Here is a 19314-nt window from a genome sequence, read left to right on the forward strand (position 1 = left end):
AAGTTTCTTGTTAACATCTGCACCATGATCAACTAGGAATTGGACAATTTCTATTGATTTCGTTTCTATAGCAATAGTAAGAGGACATTGATTAATATCGAAAGAATTTCATAAAACAATGATAAATATAAATATAAAGAGAATCCAATAAAAACAATGATAAAAATGAAAAGAAAGAGAATGTCATTAAACAATGATAAATATGAAAAGAAAGAGAGTGCCATAAAATAATGATAAATATGAAAAGAAAGAGATTGCCATAAAATAATGATAAATATGAAAAAAAGAGAATTTTATAAAACAATGATAAATATAAATATAAAGAGAATCCAATAAAAACAATGATAAAAATGAAAAGAAAGAGAATGTCATTAAACAATGATAAATATGAAAAGTATAATAATCCAATAAAACAATAATAAATATGAAAAGAAAGAGAATAATATAAAACAATGATAAATACGAAAAGAAAGATAATCCAATAAAACAATGATAAATATGAAAAGAAAGAGATTGCCATAAAATAATGATAAATATGAAAAGAAAGAGATTGCCATAAAATAATGATAAATATGAAAAAAAGAGAATTTTATAAAACAATGATAAATATAAATATAAAGAGAATCCAATAAAAACAATGATAAAAATGAAAAGAAAGAGAATGTCATTAAACAATGATAAATATGAAATGAAAGAGAGTGCCATAAAACAATGATAAATATGAAAAGAAAGATAATCCAATAAAACAATGATAAATATGAAAAGAAAGAGAGTGTCAGAAAACAATGAAAAATATGAAAAGAAAGAGAATTTTATAAAATAATAATAAATATGAAAAGAAAGAGATTGCCATAAAATAATGATAAATATGAAAAAAAGAGAATTTTATAAAACAATGATAAATATTAAAAGAAAGAGAATAAGTTTCATGTTAACATCTGCACCATGGTCAACGAGGAATTGGACAATTTCTATTGATTTCGTTTTGATGGCAATACTAAGAGGGCATTCATTAATATCGAAAGAATATCATAAAACAATTATAAATATGAAAATAAAGGGAATTTCATAAAACAATGATAAATATGAAAATAAAGAGAATATCATAAAACAATTATAAATATGAAAAGAAAGAGTATTTCATAAAACAATGATAAATATGAAAAGAAAAAGAACATAATAAAACAATGATAAATACGAAAAGAAAGATAATCCAATAAAACAATTATAAATATGAAAAGAAAATGAATTTTATAAAACAATGATAAATATTAAAAGAAAGAGAATAAGTTTCATGTTAACATCTGCACCATGGTCAACGAGGAATTGGACAATTTCTATTGATTTCGTTTTGATGGCAATACTAAGAGGGCATTCATTAATATCGAAAGAATATCATAAAACAATTATAAATATGAAAATAAAGAGAATTTTATAAAACAATGATAAATATGAAAATAAAGAGAATAATATAAAATAGGGCTGTACAAGATTTAAAAAAACATTGCCGGGTTACCGTAGAGGCCTAAAAAAATCGCGCCTCGGCGGCAAGCCGCCTCGGCATTAAGAATGCGCATCTAAATTTTTATATGTCCTTCTTTCTTTTATTTTTCCCTTCCCTTTCTTTTCTTTTTCTTTTTTTCCCTCCTCTTGCTCTCATTTACCTTTTTTTTCCTTTTCTCATCATTTTTCAAAATTTAAAATTTTTATCAAAAATCTTGCCTATAAAAGCAGACTATGGAACCTTTTAATGCCTCTTAATCAATATTATACAGCATAAAGCATATTAAATGAAAGTAATTACGTATAAATTTATTTTATTATCTTATTTATTGATTCTTTAGCATGTATTGTTTAATATTAACTTTTCTGTACATTAAATATGATATCTCCAAAGTATGAATGCCTTGTAACGAAACGAAAACTTAATTTTATGTTGAATATTTGTCACAAACATTAGATTATTAAAATATATGTTGGATATCCCTTAGTATGAGACTTCATGACTCTTGTTGTCTAACGTGAGCTTTGGATTGCAAGCTCTGTGGTTAACGAACATAAATTAATTGTAAAGTTTTCAAAAATTTTCATCGTTTCTATCAGCATCTATTTTTCCTTTAAAATAATATATTTGTATGAATACAATATTTAGTAATTTTTTTATTTCCCATAATTTCATTCAAAATTTCAGAAAAAATTAATTTCTATTCAATATTATTTCAGCTTCAAAACACTTCATTCTTATAGATGTTGATTCACTAAAGTGTGATTCTATTTATATGAGGTAGGGGCATGAGGCTCGGCAAGTCTTATTGCTTTTTACCTCAATTTAGGTATTAAATAATTATAATGATTCATAGTGGCCGCTGCTGACTGGCCATCAGCAGTCCCCTGGCCAAGATTAATATAATTATTTAATACTTATCCAGTTTTACATCAATAACAACAAAGCTAATCAATCATCATTCAGAAATGCGGGAAATTACTACTAATATTAAAGATTGATAGACATTAGGCTGGCCACCTTCTGTCTAATATCTTTACGAATAAAAATAATACTTTTTAAAACAAATTATTTAATAAATTTTATTAAAAAACAAAATCAAATATCAAATTGATCATCATTCAACTTGATGAAGAAGCGGCATGCTACATATTCTTCTTTGCATGATTCGTTCATTGAATTTCTTGTCTTTCGCAATTCAGATATTACACGTTCTACATCTGCTTCACTGCACGAAAGTGACATCATCCTTTTTCCAATTGGTCTTATTGCTTTTAGTTGCTTTATGCCATTCATGTACCAAAACTTGCCATCATTTTGAGCAAGATGATGACCATTTATAAGATGGGAATCATCTTGCTCTATGAAGAAATCGTAAGCATCACTCAATTCCTTGGCTCTATCGTCTTTATTGATCGTTGGATCAACTGTTGATTCGGCAATTGCTCTTTGTCTGAGGATTGTTATCATGAATGTGTATAGATCTTTTATCTCTTCATCTACAACATCCCAGACCAAGGAATTCCTCGAACCATCGGCATTTGTTTCGGCTGCATGATCGTCGTTAAGCATTTGTTCCTCTTCTGCTTGCTGGATCTCTTCATCATGCTCGGCTACCTCGTCAACACGTTCTGTTCGTTCTTCTTCAAGGATTTCGCCGAGTTTCTCAAATGTGATCTCGCGATTGATGATCCTCAGGGAAGGAATCGTTGGGACTTGCACATCTTTCAACTGCATTATAGGTGGATAGCTTGTCTTTCCTCCAAAACCCTTCTTGTCTCTGATGATCTTCCTTGCTAACGGTGTAAAGCCGAAAGCAAACCGAAGCAAATCAATTCTACCATATTCTTTCATATCATTTTTGAATATTGTAGTGATTGATCGGAGAATCTCTTCACCATCTGGCGTTAATCTTCCTGCCATTTCATCCAACATCCCTTGGCACTGTTGTATCATCAGGAATGCATAAGCACCCATGGACTTGTTGGATTCCAGCCATAATTGAAGTTGCTTTAATGGCTTGAATATCATTAAAGCATCTTTAAAGAGTGGAGGAATTCCATCACGTGTCCATTGTAACTGTTCACGTGTAGCTCTGGAAAGGGATAGTGGAAGATCTCCACTTCTTAAAGCAGTATTAATTGTTTCCAGATTATCAAAGATGAAAAACAGAGTATCATATATGTAGAGCCAGCGAGTTTCCGGGATTGATGGAACCCTGATCTTGTATCTCGCTCTCATATCGTGATTCTTAAAGATAATGATAATCTGGTGAACTCTATTCATCAGTTCATTCAACAATGGACATTGCTTACGTGCGTGGACAATAGCATTGTTCAAGACGTGGTTAAGGCAACGAATGTACACGGTTTGTAAGCCAGGGAAAAGGGCTCCTTCTGGCCTCCAGTGGCAGAGTCCTTTAACCTGGGCTGGCAAACCATCTCCGACTACTCCAGCTACGTGGTTTTTATTAACCTTAAGAGAATCAAACCACGTATGGTAGTCCTCGTATGTCCAATTAGTCGAAATTGTTGTGTCGAAGAATTGGTGGCGATCTGTTTTGCCTGGATTGCACACACAAGAGAATAGACCATGACGGCTGCCGTGTGTTCCGCAGTCCAGGGAAATTGAGAAGATGCGGAATTCCTCGCAGAACTTTAGGCCCCGAGAGGAGTCTGTTTTGCCTAAAGTAATCAATGCCTCTCTGACACCGCGCCGTGTGAACTCAATGTCTGGGATTGTAAAGTTGATGCCCTGTTCGCGATTGACTTTATTTTTAAGCCATTTGGCGAAGCTCTCTAGGAAGCTTTTAAATGCTGGCTTCATTGTGGCATAAAGGCTTATATCTAGGCTCGCAATAAGCCTGGCAATGATCTCTTCTAACGAAGGATCATTACCAGAGCCAACTGCTTGCTGAGTATTCTCAACTTGGTGCTCAGCAGGAACGTAGTTGGGCATTGGGAGTAAAAATTTGCACTTATGATCTTTAAAATCATTTTTCCTGCTTTTTTTAATGCATCGCACGAACTGCCCTTGAACTAATGTTTCACTACATTCGGCACAGTATGTAAAGAGCCTTCCTTTGTCTGATTGATTAGGCTCATTCTCATAATAGCCGATCGTAGTGAAACATTTTTTCCACACTTCGTTTCCAATGTTTCAGGAGTTGGTGGATATTTCGTCTTCTTAAATGGAATCCACTCATCATATACATGAGGATCCCATGCAGTCATAATAAAAATAAAGCTTTTTGAATATATTCAATTTTTAAATGATATTTTCACGGGTTAAATATAAAATAAAGAATAAGATGTAAATTATTAAAATATTTAATTTTAAATTTTGAACCCGTGATAATATTTTTTTGCATTGTTATTAATAATGAAAAATAAAGCTTATTTCAATGAAAATTGTTCTGCAAATTTATTTCACTTTTGACCTCACTTTTTCCGTAATTCAATTTTTTACTTTTAATATTTCAGATCTTCATAATATCATTTGAAAAATTAACCATATAAAAAAATCAAGTTATCAATTCACTTTTTCCGTAATTCAAAAATCAAAAATATAAATAATATATCTTTTTATCAAATATTATTATTATATTCTATGAAAAATGAGGTCCGGAAATTTTGCGGATTCCCGTAACTCAATTTTACGGAAAAAGTGCAGTAAACTATTCAAAATACGGAAAAAATGGTGTAAACTAATGATTTTACGGTAAAATCACGGAAAGTCCCGGAAGAATATATGTGCCTATATGAAATTATACAAAAATGAATCAAACGCATTTTAAAAGATTGTTCTTGTATTATAAATGCTATTCGCAGATTTATTAGTTGAAGAAAATTACCAAATTTTTGCCGATTTACAAAAAATGATTTACAAAGCATATTTTTATAAGGCTTAAAAAATCTTTAAAATGTGACCGGTGACGGAAATCCATGGTAACCAACCGCGGTTCCCGTTTGGAATGCCATAATATAAAACAATGATAAATATGAAAAAAAAGATAATCCAATAAAACAATTATAAATATGAAAAGAAAATGAATTTTATAAAACAACGATAAATATGAAATGAAAGAAACTGTTATAAAACAATGATAAATATGAAAAGAAAAAGAATTTTATAAAACAATGATAAATATGAAAATAAAGAGAATAATATAAAACAATGATAAATATGAAAAGAAAGATAATCCAATAAAACAATGATTAATATGATGAGAAAGAGAATGCTATTAAGCAATGATAAATATAAAAAGAAAGAGAATCAAATGAAACAATGATAAATATGAAAAGAAAAAGAACATAATAAAACAATGATAAACATGAAAAGAAAAAGAATAATATAAAACAATGATAAATACGAAAAGAAAGATAATCCAATAAAACAATTATAAATATGAAAAGAAAATGAATTTTATAAAACAATGATAAATATTAAAAGAAAGAGAATAAGTTTCATGTTAACATCTGCACCATGGTCAACGAGGAATTGGACAATTTCTATTGATTTCGTTTTGATGGCAATACTAAGAGGGCATTCATTAATATCGAAAGAATATCATAAAACAATTATAAATATGAAAATAAAGAGAATTTCATAAAACAATGATAAATATGAAAAGAAAGAGTATTTCATAAAACAATGATAAATATGAAAAGAAAAAGAACATAATAAAACAATGATAAACATGAAAAGAAAAAGAATAATATAAAACAATGATAAATACGAAAAGAAAGATAATCCAATAAAACAATTATAAATATGAAAAAAAAGAGAATGTCGTCAAACAAAGATAAATATGAAAACAAAGAGAATTTTATAAAACAATGATAAACATAAAAAGAAAGAGAATGTCATAAAACAATAATAAACATGAAAAGAAAGAGAATGCAATAAAACAATGATAAATATGAAAAAAGGAGAATTATATACAACAATAATAAATATGAAAAGAAAGAGAATTTTATAAAACAATGATAAATATGAAAAAAAGGAGAATTATATACAATAATGATAAATATGAAAAGAAAGAGAATTTTATAAAACAATGATAAATATGAAAAGAAAGATAATCCAATAAAACAATGATAAATATGAAAAGAAAGATAATCCAATAAAACAATGATAAATGTGAAAAGAAAGATAATCCAATAAAACAATGATTAATATGATGAGAAAGATAATCCAATAAAACAATGATTAATATGATGAGAAAGAGAATGCTATTAAACAATGATAAATATGAAAAGAAAGAGATTAAAAATTTTGTTGACATCTTCTCCTTTAGATAATAAATAAGATGCAATATCATAATTTCCGAAATGCATACTTTCTGCTATTGAATCAGGAGTTTGTCCAAAATTTGATTTAAGATAGTCAGCAATTTCATAGTTTCAATAATCCAATGCTCTATTAATCATTTTATCAAATGATTTACCATCTTCAATCGTTTGCATAAAAATGTCTTTATTTCCGCCTATAACAGCATATTCTTCGGAGTCTCTAGTGTATTTAGCTCCTAAATTTTTCAAGTAATTGAAGCACAATTCTGATCCATATCTAAGTGCACAGTCAAGTGGTGTGATATCATCTATCTCCTTATCAACATCAAGTTTTGGGAATTTAGATTTAAGATCGTCAACTTTATCCCATGCAATATAGTATAAGGGAGATTCTGTTGAATATAAATTCATAATTTCTTCTTCTGTTATTTGAGGTTCGAAGTTTTCAAATTTGAGGCCTTTATAATATAATAATGTTGCCAATTTCAAATATTTCGGCTGGATGATGCATGAGAATTTGTTTGATATGTTTAAATAAAGTTCCGTATATAATTTAATTTCTTTAACACGAATTTGTGAAAAAACATTAATCAAATAAAGTGCCATTTGGATAGATATTTTGTTATTTGTAATTAATTCGATAATTTGTGAAGATATTTGTAAAATATTATTGGAATCGACGCCCAATATAATTTTTGATGCTTGACTGGGGTATTCGAATACTTTAATTGGTTTGATGTCTTTAAAATCACATCCGATTTCATTTGGTGACTCAGAACTTGACATCTTTGTGAAAATTTTGGCTGTGGCACTTTTAGCGTTAAGAAATGAAATTCTGAAGTTTACAAAATCTCGTAAAACCACTGTTTCTCACCCAACATTCGTTCAAATGTTATTACATTTAGGTAATAAGGGTATTTTTATTAATATAATCTGTTATTTCAAATAAATTTTGATAAATATCCTGAGGGGTATACCAATTTTTTTATAACGTACAAAAAAAAAACCAATTCCACGTCAGTAAAGGACGATAGAGATTGCTGAGATACTAAACGCTAGTTTTAGGGATGAATATGAGTTCTTAGATATTGCTATTTTGTGATATGATAGCATTGACATATATGAATGTAATTATTATTACAAACACTATTATTTATATTTTTTTAAAACATATTAAGAATTGTGAGCTTTACAAAATATTTGGGAAATATTTTGTACAGCTCACAATTATTAATATGTTTTTCAAAATAGATTAAAGTTAATTTGCTATGTTTATCATGTATTTTGACCTCATCAGATTTATTTCATTTTCTACGCAACATAACGTATAATATATTATCAGGGTGCACACAGAAAACCATTTTTATTATATGAACATTGATTGAATATCTTAAAATAGTGCAATTGTAAAATCTAATAGTGTCATTAGCGATTCATCAGATTTTTATAGATGCTCAAGAGTTAATATTAGGCAAAAACGAGTTTTCGGTGAAATCAATTGTGCATTTCCTGAATGTTTAAAAATATAGGTATGAAATTTATAATTCAGAATCTTCTCATCTATTATATGAATATATCTTTCATATATCCTAAAACAACTTAATTGGTAAGATAAATTGTGAATATTTTAATTAAAATATGTGTTTGTTATTATTTTAATAGTTCACAAGATATTATTGTCTAAACTATATATATTTCAATGAATATTATTTATCAAAACTCCTTTGAAAATACGGATCAAACAAAATCATCCAATAAATGAATTTATTTATATAATTCAAATGAATTATTATTAATTTTTTAATATATATTATGAACGTGTATTTGTTATTGAATTATATACGAATCAAGATTTGAATGATAATAAAATTTAAAAATATTCAACACAATATAGAGATATCGCTTTATAACATCGATGCTTTGTTAACCATACTATAGATTTCATTCAAAAAAGTCAAAATTTTTATTCCAAAAAAATATTAGAAGAATGATATGCATGATACATTTTTATTGACCTATGTACTATATATAATTGAATCCACTATAATAGTGTTGTGAATATTTACTGTTTGATAAAAATCTTTAATAATCTATTAAAAAATAGGTTATAGATGTAACATATGAATGATACAATATTACTTTATATAGTAAATTATAATTCATTAAAAATCAATATTTTGAATATTAAATCTTTTGAATTATGAAAAAAGACAAACTTATTAAAGGTAAATATGAATAAAAACATAAAATAGTTAGTAATGATAGCTAACTAATATCGATTACAAACAATTCTACATTACAAACAATTACAATAAATGACGAAAATGATTCATTATTCAATAATTTGCATTTTTATATTTTCAAATCTCAAATTTTAATCAAATCAAATATAAATATCATGTAAAACATCTATATTTAGGATGATGTTCCATATTACTATGGAAAGTTAATCATCAATATCGATAAAACCAAATTCCTTCGCTTACCATAAACTTCAAGACTGCTTTCATCAGACAAACAAATGCTCGAGCTACTCCTAAAAAAATTCAGGTTTTAGAAATTTATTTTCAATTATAGACATTATTTCATTACCACAGTTCAATAATCCATAATTTAAGTGTTGTGAAATACACTGTACTTTCTACTATTAGATTTATGAATAAAAAATTTATATTTCTTAATTTGAACTTTTTTTTAAATCTTATAACACATAAGGTCAGGTAAGTGGGGCTTCCAGGCGCGTTGCGCCCTCTAGCCCCGAAGATGTTTAGTATAAATGAAGTTTTTATTCGGAAAATTGTTAGTCTTCTGGTGTGAATTCGGAGGACTCTTCTTGGATAGAGTCTTGTATTTCCTCCTCCTCTTCTTCCTCCTCCATTGCTTCTGGGAAGAAGCCTTCTTCTGGGTCGAAAACATTATATAATGTGTAATTGAATGACACATTATATCTTTCTTTGAGTTCGCTCCTGACAAAGAACTTAGTTCCAGGAATACAGAAGACTTCTGTGCGTTGGAAAAGCTGATGTCCTGGAACGAATTTGGCAATTAGAGACTTCTTTTTTCCGAATTGTTCAGGAGTTTTCATGACGACAGTAACAACATCTCCATCTGCGAGGTCTTGTTGTTGTTCGGAAAGGTAAAGAGCAATGATATGAATGGTTGCTGCGTTGAATTCGAGAAAGTCGAATTCAAATTGTGTTGTCGTATAACATTCAAACCATTTTGTACAGTTGTCTCCGAACTCGTCAACGTATTCATCTTCGTCATATCCGTAACTAAAGACTTGGAATTCGGCAATTCTCGTGTCGAATGACCGTTGGATGTAACGAGGAAGATTTTGACGAACTTGGTATAAAGTTCTCAACATTATAAGCTTAGTAAATGTTGGAAAATACTGAACTAAGACATCGCTAAGCTCAATTGGACTTGGAATTGTCTTAGTAAGTTCAATTGAACTAGTAATTGCTTTGTTCAGAACTTCACAGAACTGAGTATTGTATGTAGCGTCTGGTTGTGTGTTTTCTTCGGCGTCTTTGAGATATTTAGAGCAAATTTGTTGAAGAATTTCTCTTAATTCGCTGTTAGACTTTTTGGTGGTTATTCTAACCGCTATGCCGGTTCTTGGAGGTTGTGGGGCTTTGGCTTTGGTTAGCGGTTGAGAATTGTTAATGTTTGAATTGTGGTTAACAGCGTTGGCTTCCATTAGATAAAAATGAACTGTTTTTTTTCGGACCACTCATAGAAAAGTTTGAGATAAACCGTTTTCGTCAACGGAGACCCCCTCTATTTTTTTATTTTATTTAATAGTTACCGTTGGAAAAACGGTTTATCTCAAATATTGAATGAACTATAAACGTTTTTTGTTTTCTATATATACTTTTTTGTCCAACGGTAAAACTTTTTACACAACGGTTTTTGAGAGTCGTCGCCGTTGACTTTTTTGTAGAGCGCTCAAAATAGTATAACTTTGTCCGGACAAGTAAGGGTCTATCGTCGCTACAGGAAAAGTTACAGGCGTTCCAAGGAAGTATACATTGAGAAGCCTTTTCCCCTTATAGAATGAGATAAGACGGTTATTTTACAAAACTGACAACACTTTGACTGAGTAGTTTTTTGTGCTGAACAAAAAGTGTCATATAAACATCTGTCAAAAACCGCTTTTTAACTTCACTTAAAATGCCACGTAAGCTACGTAAGAATATACGTAAGAGGAAGGGAGCATTGAAACATCCAATAGTAAAACTGACACCACAACAACAGTTGCAACAACAAATGATGAATGACCCCACTATGTTGCAACAAATGTCAAGCAACCCTATGCTTTTAAACCGAGTTATTGGTGCACAGAGTTGAGGTTTAAGAGCGGCACTTTTAGCGAAAATGGCAGGCTATGGTGGAGCTGCAGACGGAACAGCTTATAACCCTCAAAGTCAAATGAATTTGAGTTCACTCAAAAATCAAATAACAGATGTCAAAAAGTCAAACATAGACATACAGAAACAAATAAGTGAAAACGAAAAGAAACTAGAATATGACAGACACACAAAGAAACTCAATGAGTTAAACGTAGAGAAAAAGAAGAAAGAAGAACAACTGAAAGAACTAAGTACAGAGGAATATGCGAAAAAAGTGTCAGAAAAAGCAGCAGAAGTAGCAAAAATGGAACAAGATGTTATAAATTTGAAAAACCATACTACTCAATATAAAGTACTGAAAGATGAAGAGATAAAACAAAAAGCCATGAAGACATATATGGATAGCGATGAGTATAAAAAAGAAGTTGAAGCAAATGTAAAGGCAGAAAAACTTTTACAGTTGCAAAACCAAACCGTACAGTATGAAAACTTAGCACAAGAAAGTAAAAATAACGACGCAGCCATGCAAAAGGCAATGAAAAGCGCAGATATTATAAAAGCTAATAATGACTGGTTAGATGCCCAAGCCAACGCTAAAGCAGCCCAACTTATAGGGTCAATAAGGACAAAAATACAAGCGGATGAAGACAGTTCAAATGAAGCTTTAATGAATGCTGACTTTAAGAATGCCTTCGAAGCTCTTCATAGTAAGGTGAAACTAGTGAACGACTTCTCATCTGGAAAGAAACTGAAGTCTGAAGGTTTCGACAAAGAGTTAAGAGAAGTAGCACAAAATATGACGAAAATAACAGATGCAGCAACGAGACAGGCAGTTCAAAGTGCCTATGACGCCGTTAGAGCAACTGTTGTGGAAAGTCAAGAAAAAGAGTTACAACAGACCAAAACAGACCTAGTAAATGCTTTCTTAAAAACGAAAAGCCAGGTAGGACATTATGCTGCAGATGGAACATATGTGCCAGCTGGTGGAACTTATATACCACCAAACCCTCCAAGAGAAGCACCTGCACCAGGACTACCTAAAACATTTACATCGTCACATGGACACAGACACAGGCATGCACCAAAACCAACACAACAACCAACAGTTCAAAATCCAGCACCACAACAACAACCAAAACCAACAGTTCAAAATCCATCACAGCAACCAACAGTTCAAAACCCTGCACAGCAACCAACAGTTCAAAATCCAGCACCACAACAACAACCAAAACCAACAGTTCAAAATCCATCACAGCAACCAACAGTTCAAAACCCTGCACAGCAACCAACAGTTCAAAATCCAGCACCACAACAACAACCAAAACCAACAGTTCAAAATCCAGCACCACAACCAAAACCAGCACAACAACCAACAGTTCAAAACCCTGCACAACAACAACCACAAACAGAGCAAGGACATAAAAGAAGTAGAGAAAAAGGAAACCAAGAATTCTTAAAAATGCTTAAGGAAGATTATGGTTACCCAGATACTCTTGACTTTAGTGACAGATATAAAGAAGCTATTAGAAAGTTCAAGGAAGGAAATACTGACCCGAACCTATTTAGCTTTATGGTTCAGCATCAAATCGGATATAATCTCAAACCTGGAAAATACAAACTCGCTAAGGGATATGATTTAATAGCATATCATCCAAATGACATGGATGAATTTACTCCGAGATATTTGATGTCAGAGCTAAATGATAATTCAACTCTCTTCATGAAACGCGTAAAAAATAGAGACGGAACGAAAGAAGAAAGGTTTATGAGTCCGGATGACTTAGATAGGGAACTTGTTAAAAACGGTCTCGGAATATATGAAATGCCAGCAGATGAGGTACAAGAAACTCAACAGGAAGAAGTTCAGATACAACCAGACATGGAAGAAATAGTTCAGCAACAACAGCTAGAAGAGCCTGAAGGAAACGAACAAGTCCCTCCTTTGGAAACTAACTTCACAGAACTAGATGAAGATTTGGAACAGCCGAAAAATCTTGACCCTCAACAAGAGTATGAGGAGAATATGGAATCTTTCCAAGAGTCTAAGAAAAATTCGGCTGACATAGTAGAAGAATATCGAAAAATGTTCACGACATACAAAAGACTCCAACATCAGATGAAAATATTCAGCATAGAATGGAAGTACTGAAAGAAAATGTACGCAAATACAATAATCCTTTTTACTTACGACCATATAACGTTCAATCTTTGGCTGAACTCGGTGAAAATAAAAGGTTAAATTTCAACAAAACATATAGAAATGAAACATTGTTTAAAGTTCATTCAGAACCTAACCAATATGGAAACAAACCTACTTTTGTTTCTGCAGACTATGGAACTACAATGAAATGGGGTCATAAAGCTAATCCGGATAGGTGTTCATAAACTTACACCTCAATTCCAAGAAGTTGTAGACGCAATGGAAGTGAATGGTGAACCAGATATAACGGGTATTTTCAGCGCGGCTTTAATGCCATTGAAAGATATGAAAGATGCAGATATTTTGGACCAGTATGAAATGAACATGGCTGAGGGAAATATAACACCTGACGTTCTAGAACATTTATCTCAAAGAACTACACAGAACCATAGAGATGGTATATTTGGTGAAGAGTTTAGAAAGAAAGTTAGGGAGAGAGAAGGAAGAGAACCTATTGTACATGACCTTGCAAACGAAAGTTTGCAAAATGTCATAAAAACTTACTTTGCAGACAATGAACTGAGAAGGGATGAATATTTAAGAAAACTCAAATGGACAGTACCAAATGAAATGTTAGTATTGAAAACCATGTTCCTTGACAAAATAAACCAACTACAGAAATAAATGACGCAAGCCTGAAACGTTGGGTAAAAGCTTTCCCATTCACAAAAGATATTATTGGTTACATGGAAAGAAAACCAGAATGGCTACAAAACATATATTTGGAAACGAGCTTATTCCATATGGACAAGCTCTGTTTGAAAGCTTGAACCGGAAACTCAGGAAAGAGTCATGCAAACAATACGCGAAGACTCAAATACAAACTATGACAAAATCTTTCTAGGATATAGGTTACCTGAGATGGGCGACCAGAGCCCAAAGGCAAAAAGGACATGGGAAATTTACAACATACTAGGTGAACATGAGGCAAAGATGCTACAACTTGAAGCAGAGGGCAAGTTACCAAAAGCGGCACCAAAGAAGAAGAGAAGAGTAGGACAAAGTGAAAGTAGTGAAGAAGTAACTTCATCTAGTGAAAGTAGTGGCAATGAAGGAAAAAGAAGAGTTAAAGATTCAGTTAAAACTCAGTCAGGAAGAAAGTAAAGCTTGGTCCGAGTGGGTTCTATTATGACATATAAATCCAACTATTCTATATTTTTACCATATGAAATGTACGCCGCTCAGAATATAACGCCAACAGTTTTGGATGCCATGAACGGAAATGTTTCCGAATGGTATAACGAATGCGACAATGCCATTAGAAGGTCAGAAATAGTTCCTGGAACTTACGAATATACAACTGCTGTTTCTTATGGAAACGTAGGTGAGTTTGGAGAAAGTTCTTCAACAACAGTAGATATTGCTTGCGACAGGTTTCATATTATTTCTATTGACAACTCATTCTTATACGTGGAACAAGACATTGAAATAAAACCTTCTGCCAAGTTGTCTGACAAGAAAGGTTGCAATGGAATTTTCTATGTCGGATACCAATATGCTCCAGAAGTTTTCATGGGATATAAGATATATTCTAACTCTGACTTAGTTCAAACAGTAACATGGGCAAACTATGAATGGTTCGCTTTGAGAACTCAGTACAACCACAAGCTAGAGAACAAACAGACCAGTATGCAACTATTGAGAAAATAAGAAGACTTGACCCTAACGTTCCAGGAGTTTATGTTAACCTTTCTGGACAAACTGCAGCAGCAGTAACCAAAGTAAAACTGAAACTTAGAGTTCTTTTGTCATCTTTCCTCATCTTCAGGTTTTTAAGATACTTGCCAAACTGGGCAGGAAAAATTTCTATCGAACTTACTCCAAGCAAAAATAACTTAGTCATTGCACCAACACAAGACCCATTCACTATTGAAGCCAAAGCAACAGCTCAGGAAACATTCGCTGCCTTTCGCAAAAACAAAGTTGACTTAGACTTTGGTTTCTCAAACTTCAACAATGAAGTAAACTACTATATGAAGGATAATGGTGGTGCAAACGTATGGGACCCAGTTAAGTTCACATGCGAAAAATTTGAATGCAAGAGAATAGAAAGCAGACTTGCCGTTTATATGTTGGACCCAGATATTTCAAATGCTTTAGCTGCCAAATATATTGCAGTTCCACTTATGTTCCCTATACACCAAATATCTGTCAAAGACTTTGCAGGTGAAGTTGGAAACCAAAATCCAGGAGCCGCAGGTGCAAGAACAGATATTGCTTTAACAACTGCAATGAAACATGCAGATACTATGTTTGTACTGTTCAGACGAACTATAAATGACTATTCTTGTTTCTACAACCCTGGTATTAAATATCATATAAACATAGATGGCAAATATTATCCAAGAGAAGAATATTCTACAGTTGAGGATATGAGGTCATACAACTTGACATTAGATGCTATGAATTTAACAACAACTTCACAACAACTATTAACCCTGAAATGCAAAGTTCTATTATGCCATATGTGAAAGTATGGACTCATACAGGAGGTCAAAAAACTCAATATACAAATGGAGACCGTTCAAACTTTTGGCTTGGCATTCCATTTGCTGACTCAGAAGACTTTATGGGTGGTATTTCAACTGTTGGTACAGTTCAAATACAATATACTGGTGACAGAGACGGTCCAGATGAATTGAGAGCAAAGAAGTTTACAAAACCAATAGCACTTTTCACGAATAATGCTCTTTTGAAGATTCGTTCGATGAAACCTGCTGGGGCTCCTCAGATTGGCATAACGACAGCTTCCATCGAGCAGATTTTGGCAGCAGGTCAGTAAGTTGTTCTTGAACTGACTTCTCTCCGTCAAATATTGACAGTACGCCAGTTTTGACATAATATTATATTATAAACTTTCCTTTAGTAATATCTGTAAGTTTTGAAGTTATATTTTTGTCTGCTTCAAGAACTTTCACCATTTCAGTTATACCAACTTTCTTTGCTTTATGAAAATATTTTGGTTCAGCAAATATTGCTATTCTATAACATTTTCCATTGTTTGTGTAAAGAATATTCTGTCAATGTATTTGTATTGTTTGTGAGTATAAACTTTGTTCTGCTTCAATTCAATAAGATTCCGAATACGTCCATCTTTTTATTCTAAGTAAAATGTCATTTCCGAAAAATAGAAGCGTAAGTGTTCAAAAGGTTTTAATGGCGGTGGCAGATGTGAAGTTAAATTCACCAACTCAAACAAACAGTCAAAGTGTTATTGTCAATGTCAAAGACAGAGATGTTGAAGTGGGGAAACCATACGAAGACGAAGATGGTATAACAATTGTTCCTGTAAAAGAACCAACATATCCTGAAGTTAACAGAGACTTAAGTTCTGTTGCAGATATTCGAAACGACTACCAACAACTGAAAGACAAACTTCAAACTCAGGAGAAGATTTGTCAAGCTTTAAGTATAATGTTAAACTTGTTCGAACACAACCCTGTAAAAGTGAACTCATATGTCATTGCACTCATGAAGTTTTGAAAGAACTATTGAAACTTTTGACAGAGGCAGACGATATAAGCATCAAAGAAATAGAACCCGACATTGGTTGCTGTGGTGTTTCATATAATGTCATTGACAAGATATACGTTATGAAAGGAGTGAAACGTTGAACTTAAAATATAGTTTCCCAGACGTTATAAAAATATTTGGACCACAACATTTCATTAAAATTTATTTGCTAAGTAAATGGCAGAAGACATAATGGTTTATACTATTACGACTAAAAACCCTGAGTCATATAATTATATAACAACAAACTTACAAAGTCCTCAAGGACGATATTGTAAACTAACCTTAAACACAATGACGACTAAAGCCTGTTTTGCTCTTTTGACACCAGAAGACTTTATTGTTGTGAATGGTAAAAAATACTCCTTTGAAGATACTTACTCAGATATACCACAACAGGTTTTGTTGACTTATTTTACTTTAAGTACGGGTGTAACATGTGCTGCAACTAGAGCAGGTTTCATTATGTTTGGATGTCCGACTGAGTTTACTATAAACGATATGAGCTATAATACAAAACTTATTTCTGGTTTTTACTACCAACAGTTTCCTATAACAGGAAAAGGTGTCATACAAGGAATGTCTATTCCATTGACATTAAGCACACCAATCTTATATTGTTTCAAACTTAGGTTCAAAGTGTTATTCGAATGTCGACAGAAACTATTATGACCAAAAGATACTTATGCGTATAAACAATACTTTCTCTGCTGGTTTGCCTATTGTTCATTCGAATGCAGAATTTTCAACCTTAGTGAACTCAAACACTTTGGCAAGTATAACGTTGACATTAGTTGACGCAAACTTTGTTCCTGTAAAACTTTTATGTCCTATGTATTTGTCAATGACGGCAGAAAGTTTCGAATGGAAGATGCAACTGGTGAAGTATTGTATTACAAGAACAACTTCAACAACAAATAGCTCAAGAACAACACATGCAACAAATGGAACAACAAAGTCAAGAATAAAAAAAATAATTTTTTTTTATTTTTATAAAAATGTACAGAATAGATGTTTCAGATTTTTATGACTTCCAAGCATTCAGAAATATGTGTCCATTTAGAGACTATAACAAAGCAGTCGAGAATTTGAAACGTTTAGTCATTTATGTTGACTCTGCCCAGAATGTTATGTCATGAAAGAATGGGATGTTGTCTTTAACAAACCAAGAGCAACAATAGTTTCAGAACAAGAATATAGACAGAAACTTAAGAAAATAAAGTCGTACAAGTTGGCATGAAGATGTTAGATGCTTGGGATATCTTATTGTTAAAACTTGAAGATTTTTCAGTTCGTGTATAAAGTTTTATACACCTTCTCCAAACTTCATTCTATCTTCACTGGATATAAATATGAACAAGTAGAATGGAAGAAAATATTATAGAAGCTTGGTTAGACCATGTCAAAGAAATTATATGCAATGGAAACGAAAAGGTTTATGAGTATATCTTATGTTGGTTTGCAAACATCTTACAACATCCAAGTGCTAAAAATGAAACTGCTCTCATTATAATTGGAAAACAAGGAACAGGTAAGAACACATTCTTTACAGATATCTTATGCAAACTGTTAGAAGGTTATTCGAACCCTAATATGACAAACTTAGAAAACATCTGTGGCAGTTTAACTCCTCAATAGAGAATATGAAACTTATAGTTTGCAATGAACTTCAAAGTATAGATACAACAAAAGTTTTGAACTCAGATGCTTTGAAGAGTCTTATAACAGACAAAGTTGGAGTTGTTGAAAGAAAGTATAAAGACCAAAGAGTTTGTGAAAATGTTGCAAACTTCATTATGGTTTCAAACAATGCTGTTCCGATGAAGTTAGAAAGTTCTGACAGAGATATGTAGTTGTCAGAACGTCAGATTCTCATATGCAAGATACAGAATATTTTGACGACTTAGCAGAAACTTTGACATCTGACTTTTACAACCACTTGTTCTCATATTTCATGAATTAGATATTTCTAAGTTCAATCCAAGACAAATTCCACATACCGAAGAGAGACAAACATTGTTAGAAGCAAACAAGAGTGTATATGAACTGTTCATAGATGAAACTGACTTTGTGTCATTAGATGAAAGTCTTTATATGATGAATATAAACAATATTGTCAAGAATATGGTTATATGGCAGCTTCTAAACGTACATTCTTGGCAATGTCAAAAGTCTTTTAGACGTACAGAATGGTGTATATACAAGAAAAATTTTTCTGAGTAAATTTAAAAAAAAATATTTTTTATCCGATAGAAAAGATGACGAAATATATTTCAGTAAACAAGTACATGTTCAGGACTTAAAGAAGAACTAGACCCATTCACATATTTGAATGTTTTACTTCTACCATTTTGAAAAGTCTTCATTCAGCAAAGTTTGGAACATCGAACCAGTTAAGTTTGCTATTGTGACTAAAATGGTGCGAAATTTGAAGACTTAGACATAGAA

The 19314-nt window shown here is 31.7% G+C and overlaps 4 protein-coding genes and 2 pseudogenes across 6 annotated transcripts, besides 2 other annotated features; 2 read left to right on the forward strand and 4 right to left on the reverse strand.

Annotated features, from left to right (window-relative positions):
• Positions 1 to 1477: 1477 nt before the first annotated feature.
• Positions 1478 to 5485: a mobile genetic element.
• Positions 2603 to 2974, reverse strand: TVAGG3_0928410 (uncharacterized protein; the record flags this gene model as incomplete). Its single annotated transcript, XM_051252496.1, has 1 exon — positions 2603 to 2974. One exon carries the CDS (start codon positions 2972 to 2974, stop codon positions 2603 to 2605), a length of 372 nt encoding a protein of 123 aa, XP_051078070.1.
• TVAGG3_0928420 (ribonuclease H-like family) lies at positions 3327 to 4330 on the reverse strand (the record flags this gene model as incomplete). Its single annotated transcript, XM_051252497.1, has 1 exon — positions 3327 to 4330. A coding segment is annotated over one exon (1004 nt), but the record flags the coding sequence as incomplete, so codon positions are not given.
• Positions 5486 to 6909: 1424 nt separating the features above from the next.
• On the reverse strand, positions 6910 to 7584 carry TVAGG3_0928430 (protein ubiquitination; the record flags this gene model as incomplete). The annotated part of the gene is made up of 1 exon (XM_001330293.1): positions 6910 to 7584. The coding sequence occupies one exon, from the start codon at positions 7582 to 7584 to the stop codon at positions 6910 to 6912; it is 675 nt and encodes a 224-aa protein (XP_001330328.1).
• A 2014-nt stretch (positions 7585 to 9598) lies between these two features.
• TVAGG3_0928440 (uncharacterized protein) lies at positions 9599 to 10501 on the reverse strand (the record flags this gene model as incomplete). Its single annotated transcript, XM_001330292.1, has 1 exon — positions 9599 to 10501. One exon carries the CDS (start codon positions 10499 to 10501, stop codon positions 9599 to 9601), a length of 903 nt encoding a protein of 300 aa, XP_001330327.1.
• Positions 10502 to 13439: 2938 nt separating this feature from the next.
• Positions 13440 to 19314: part of a mobile genetic element that runs on past the window's edge.
• TVAGG3_0928460 lies at positions 14524 to 16135 on the forward strand (annotated as a pseudogene). Its single transcript has one exon. A coding segment is annotated over exon 1 (1612 nt).
• On the forward strand, positions 17865 to 19089 carry TVAGG3_0928470 (annotated as a pseudogene). The gene has a single exon. A coding segment is annotated over exon 1 (1225 nt).

Source organism: Trichomonas vaginalis, chromosome I (genome assembly GCF_026262505.1).
Source record: "Trichomonas vaginalis G3 chromosome I, whole genome shotgun sequence".
NCBI classification, from domain to species: Eukaryota; Parabasalia; order Trichomonadida; family Trichomonadidae; genus Trichomonas; species Trichomonas vaginalis.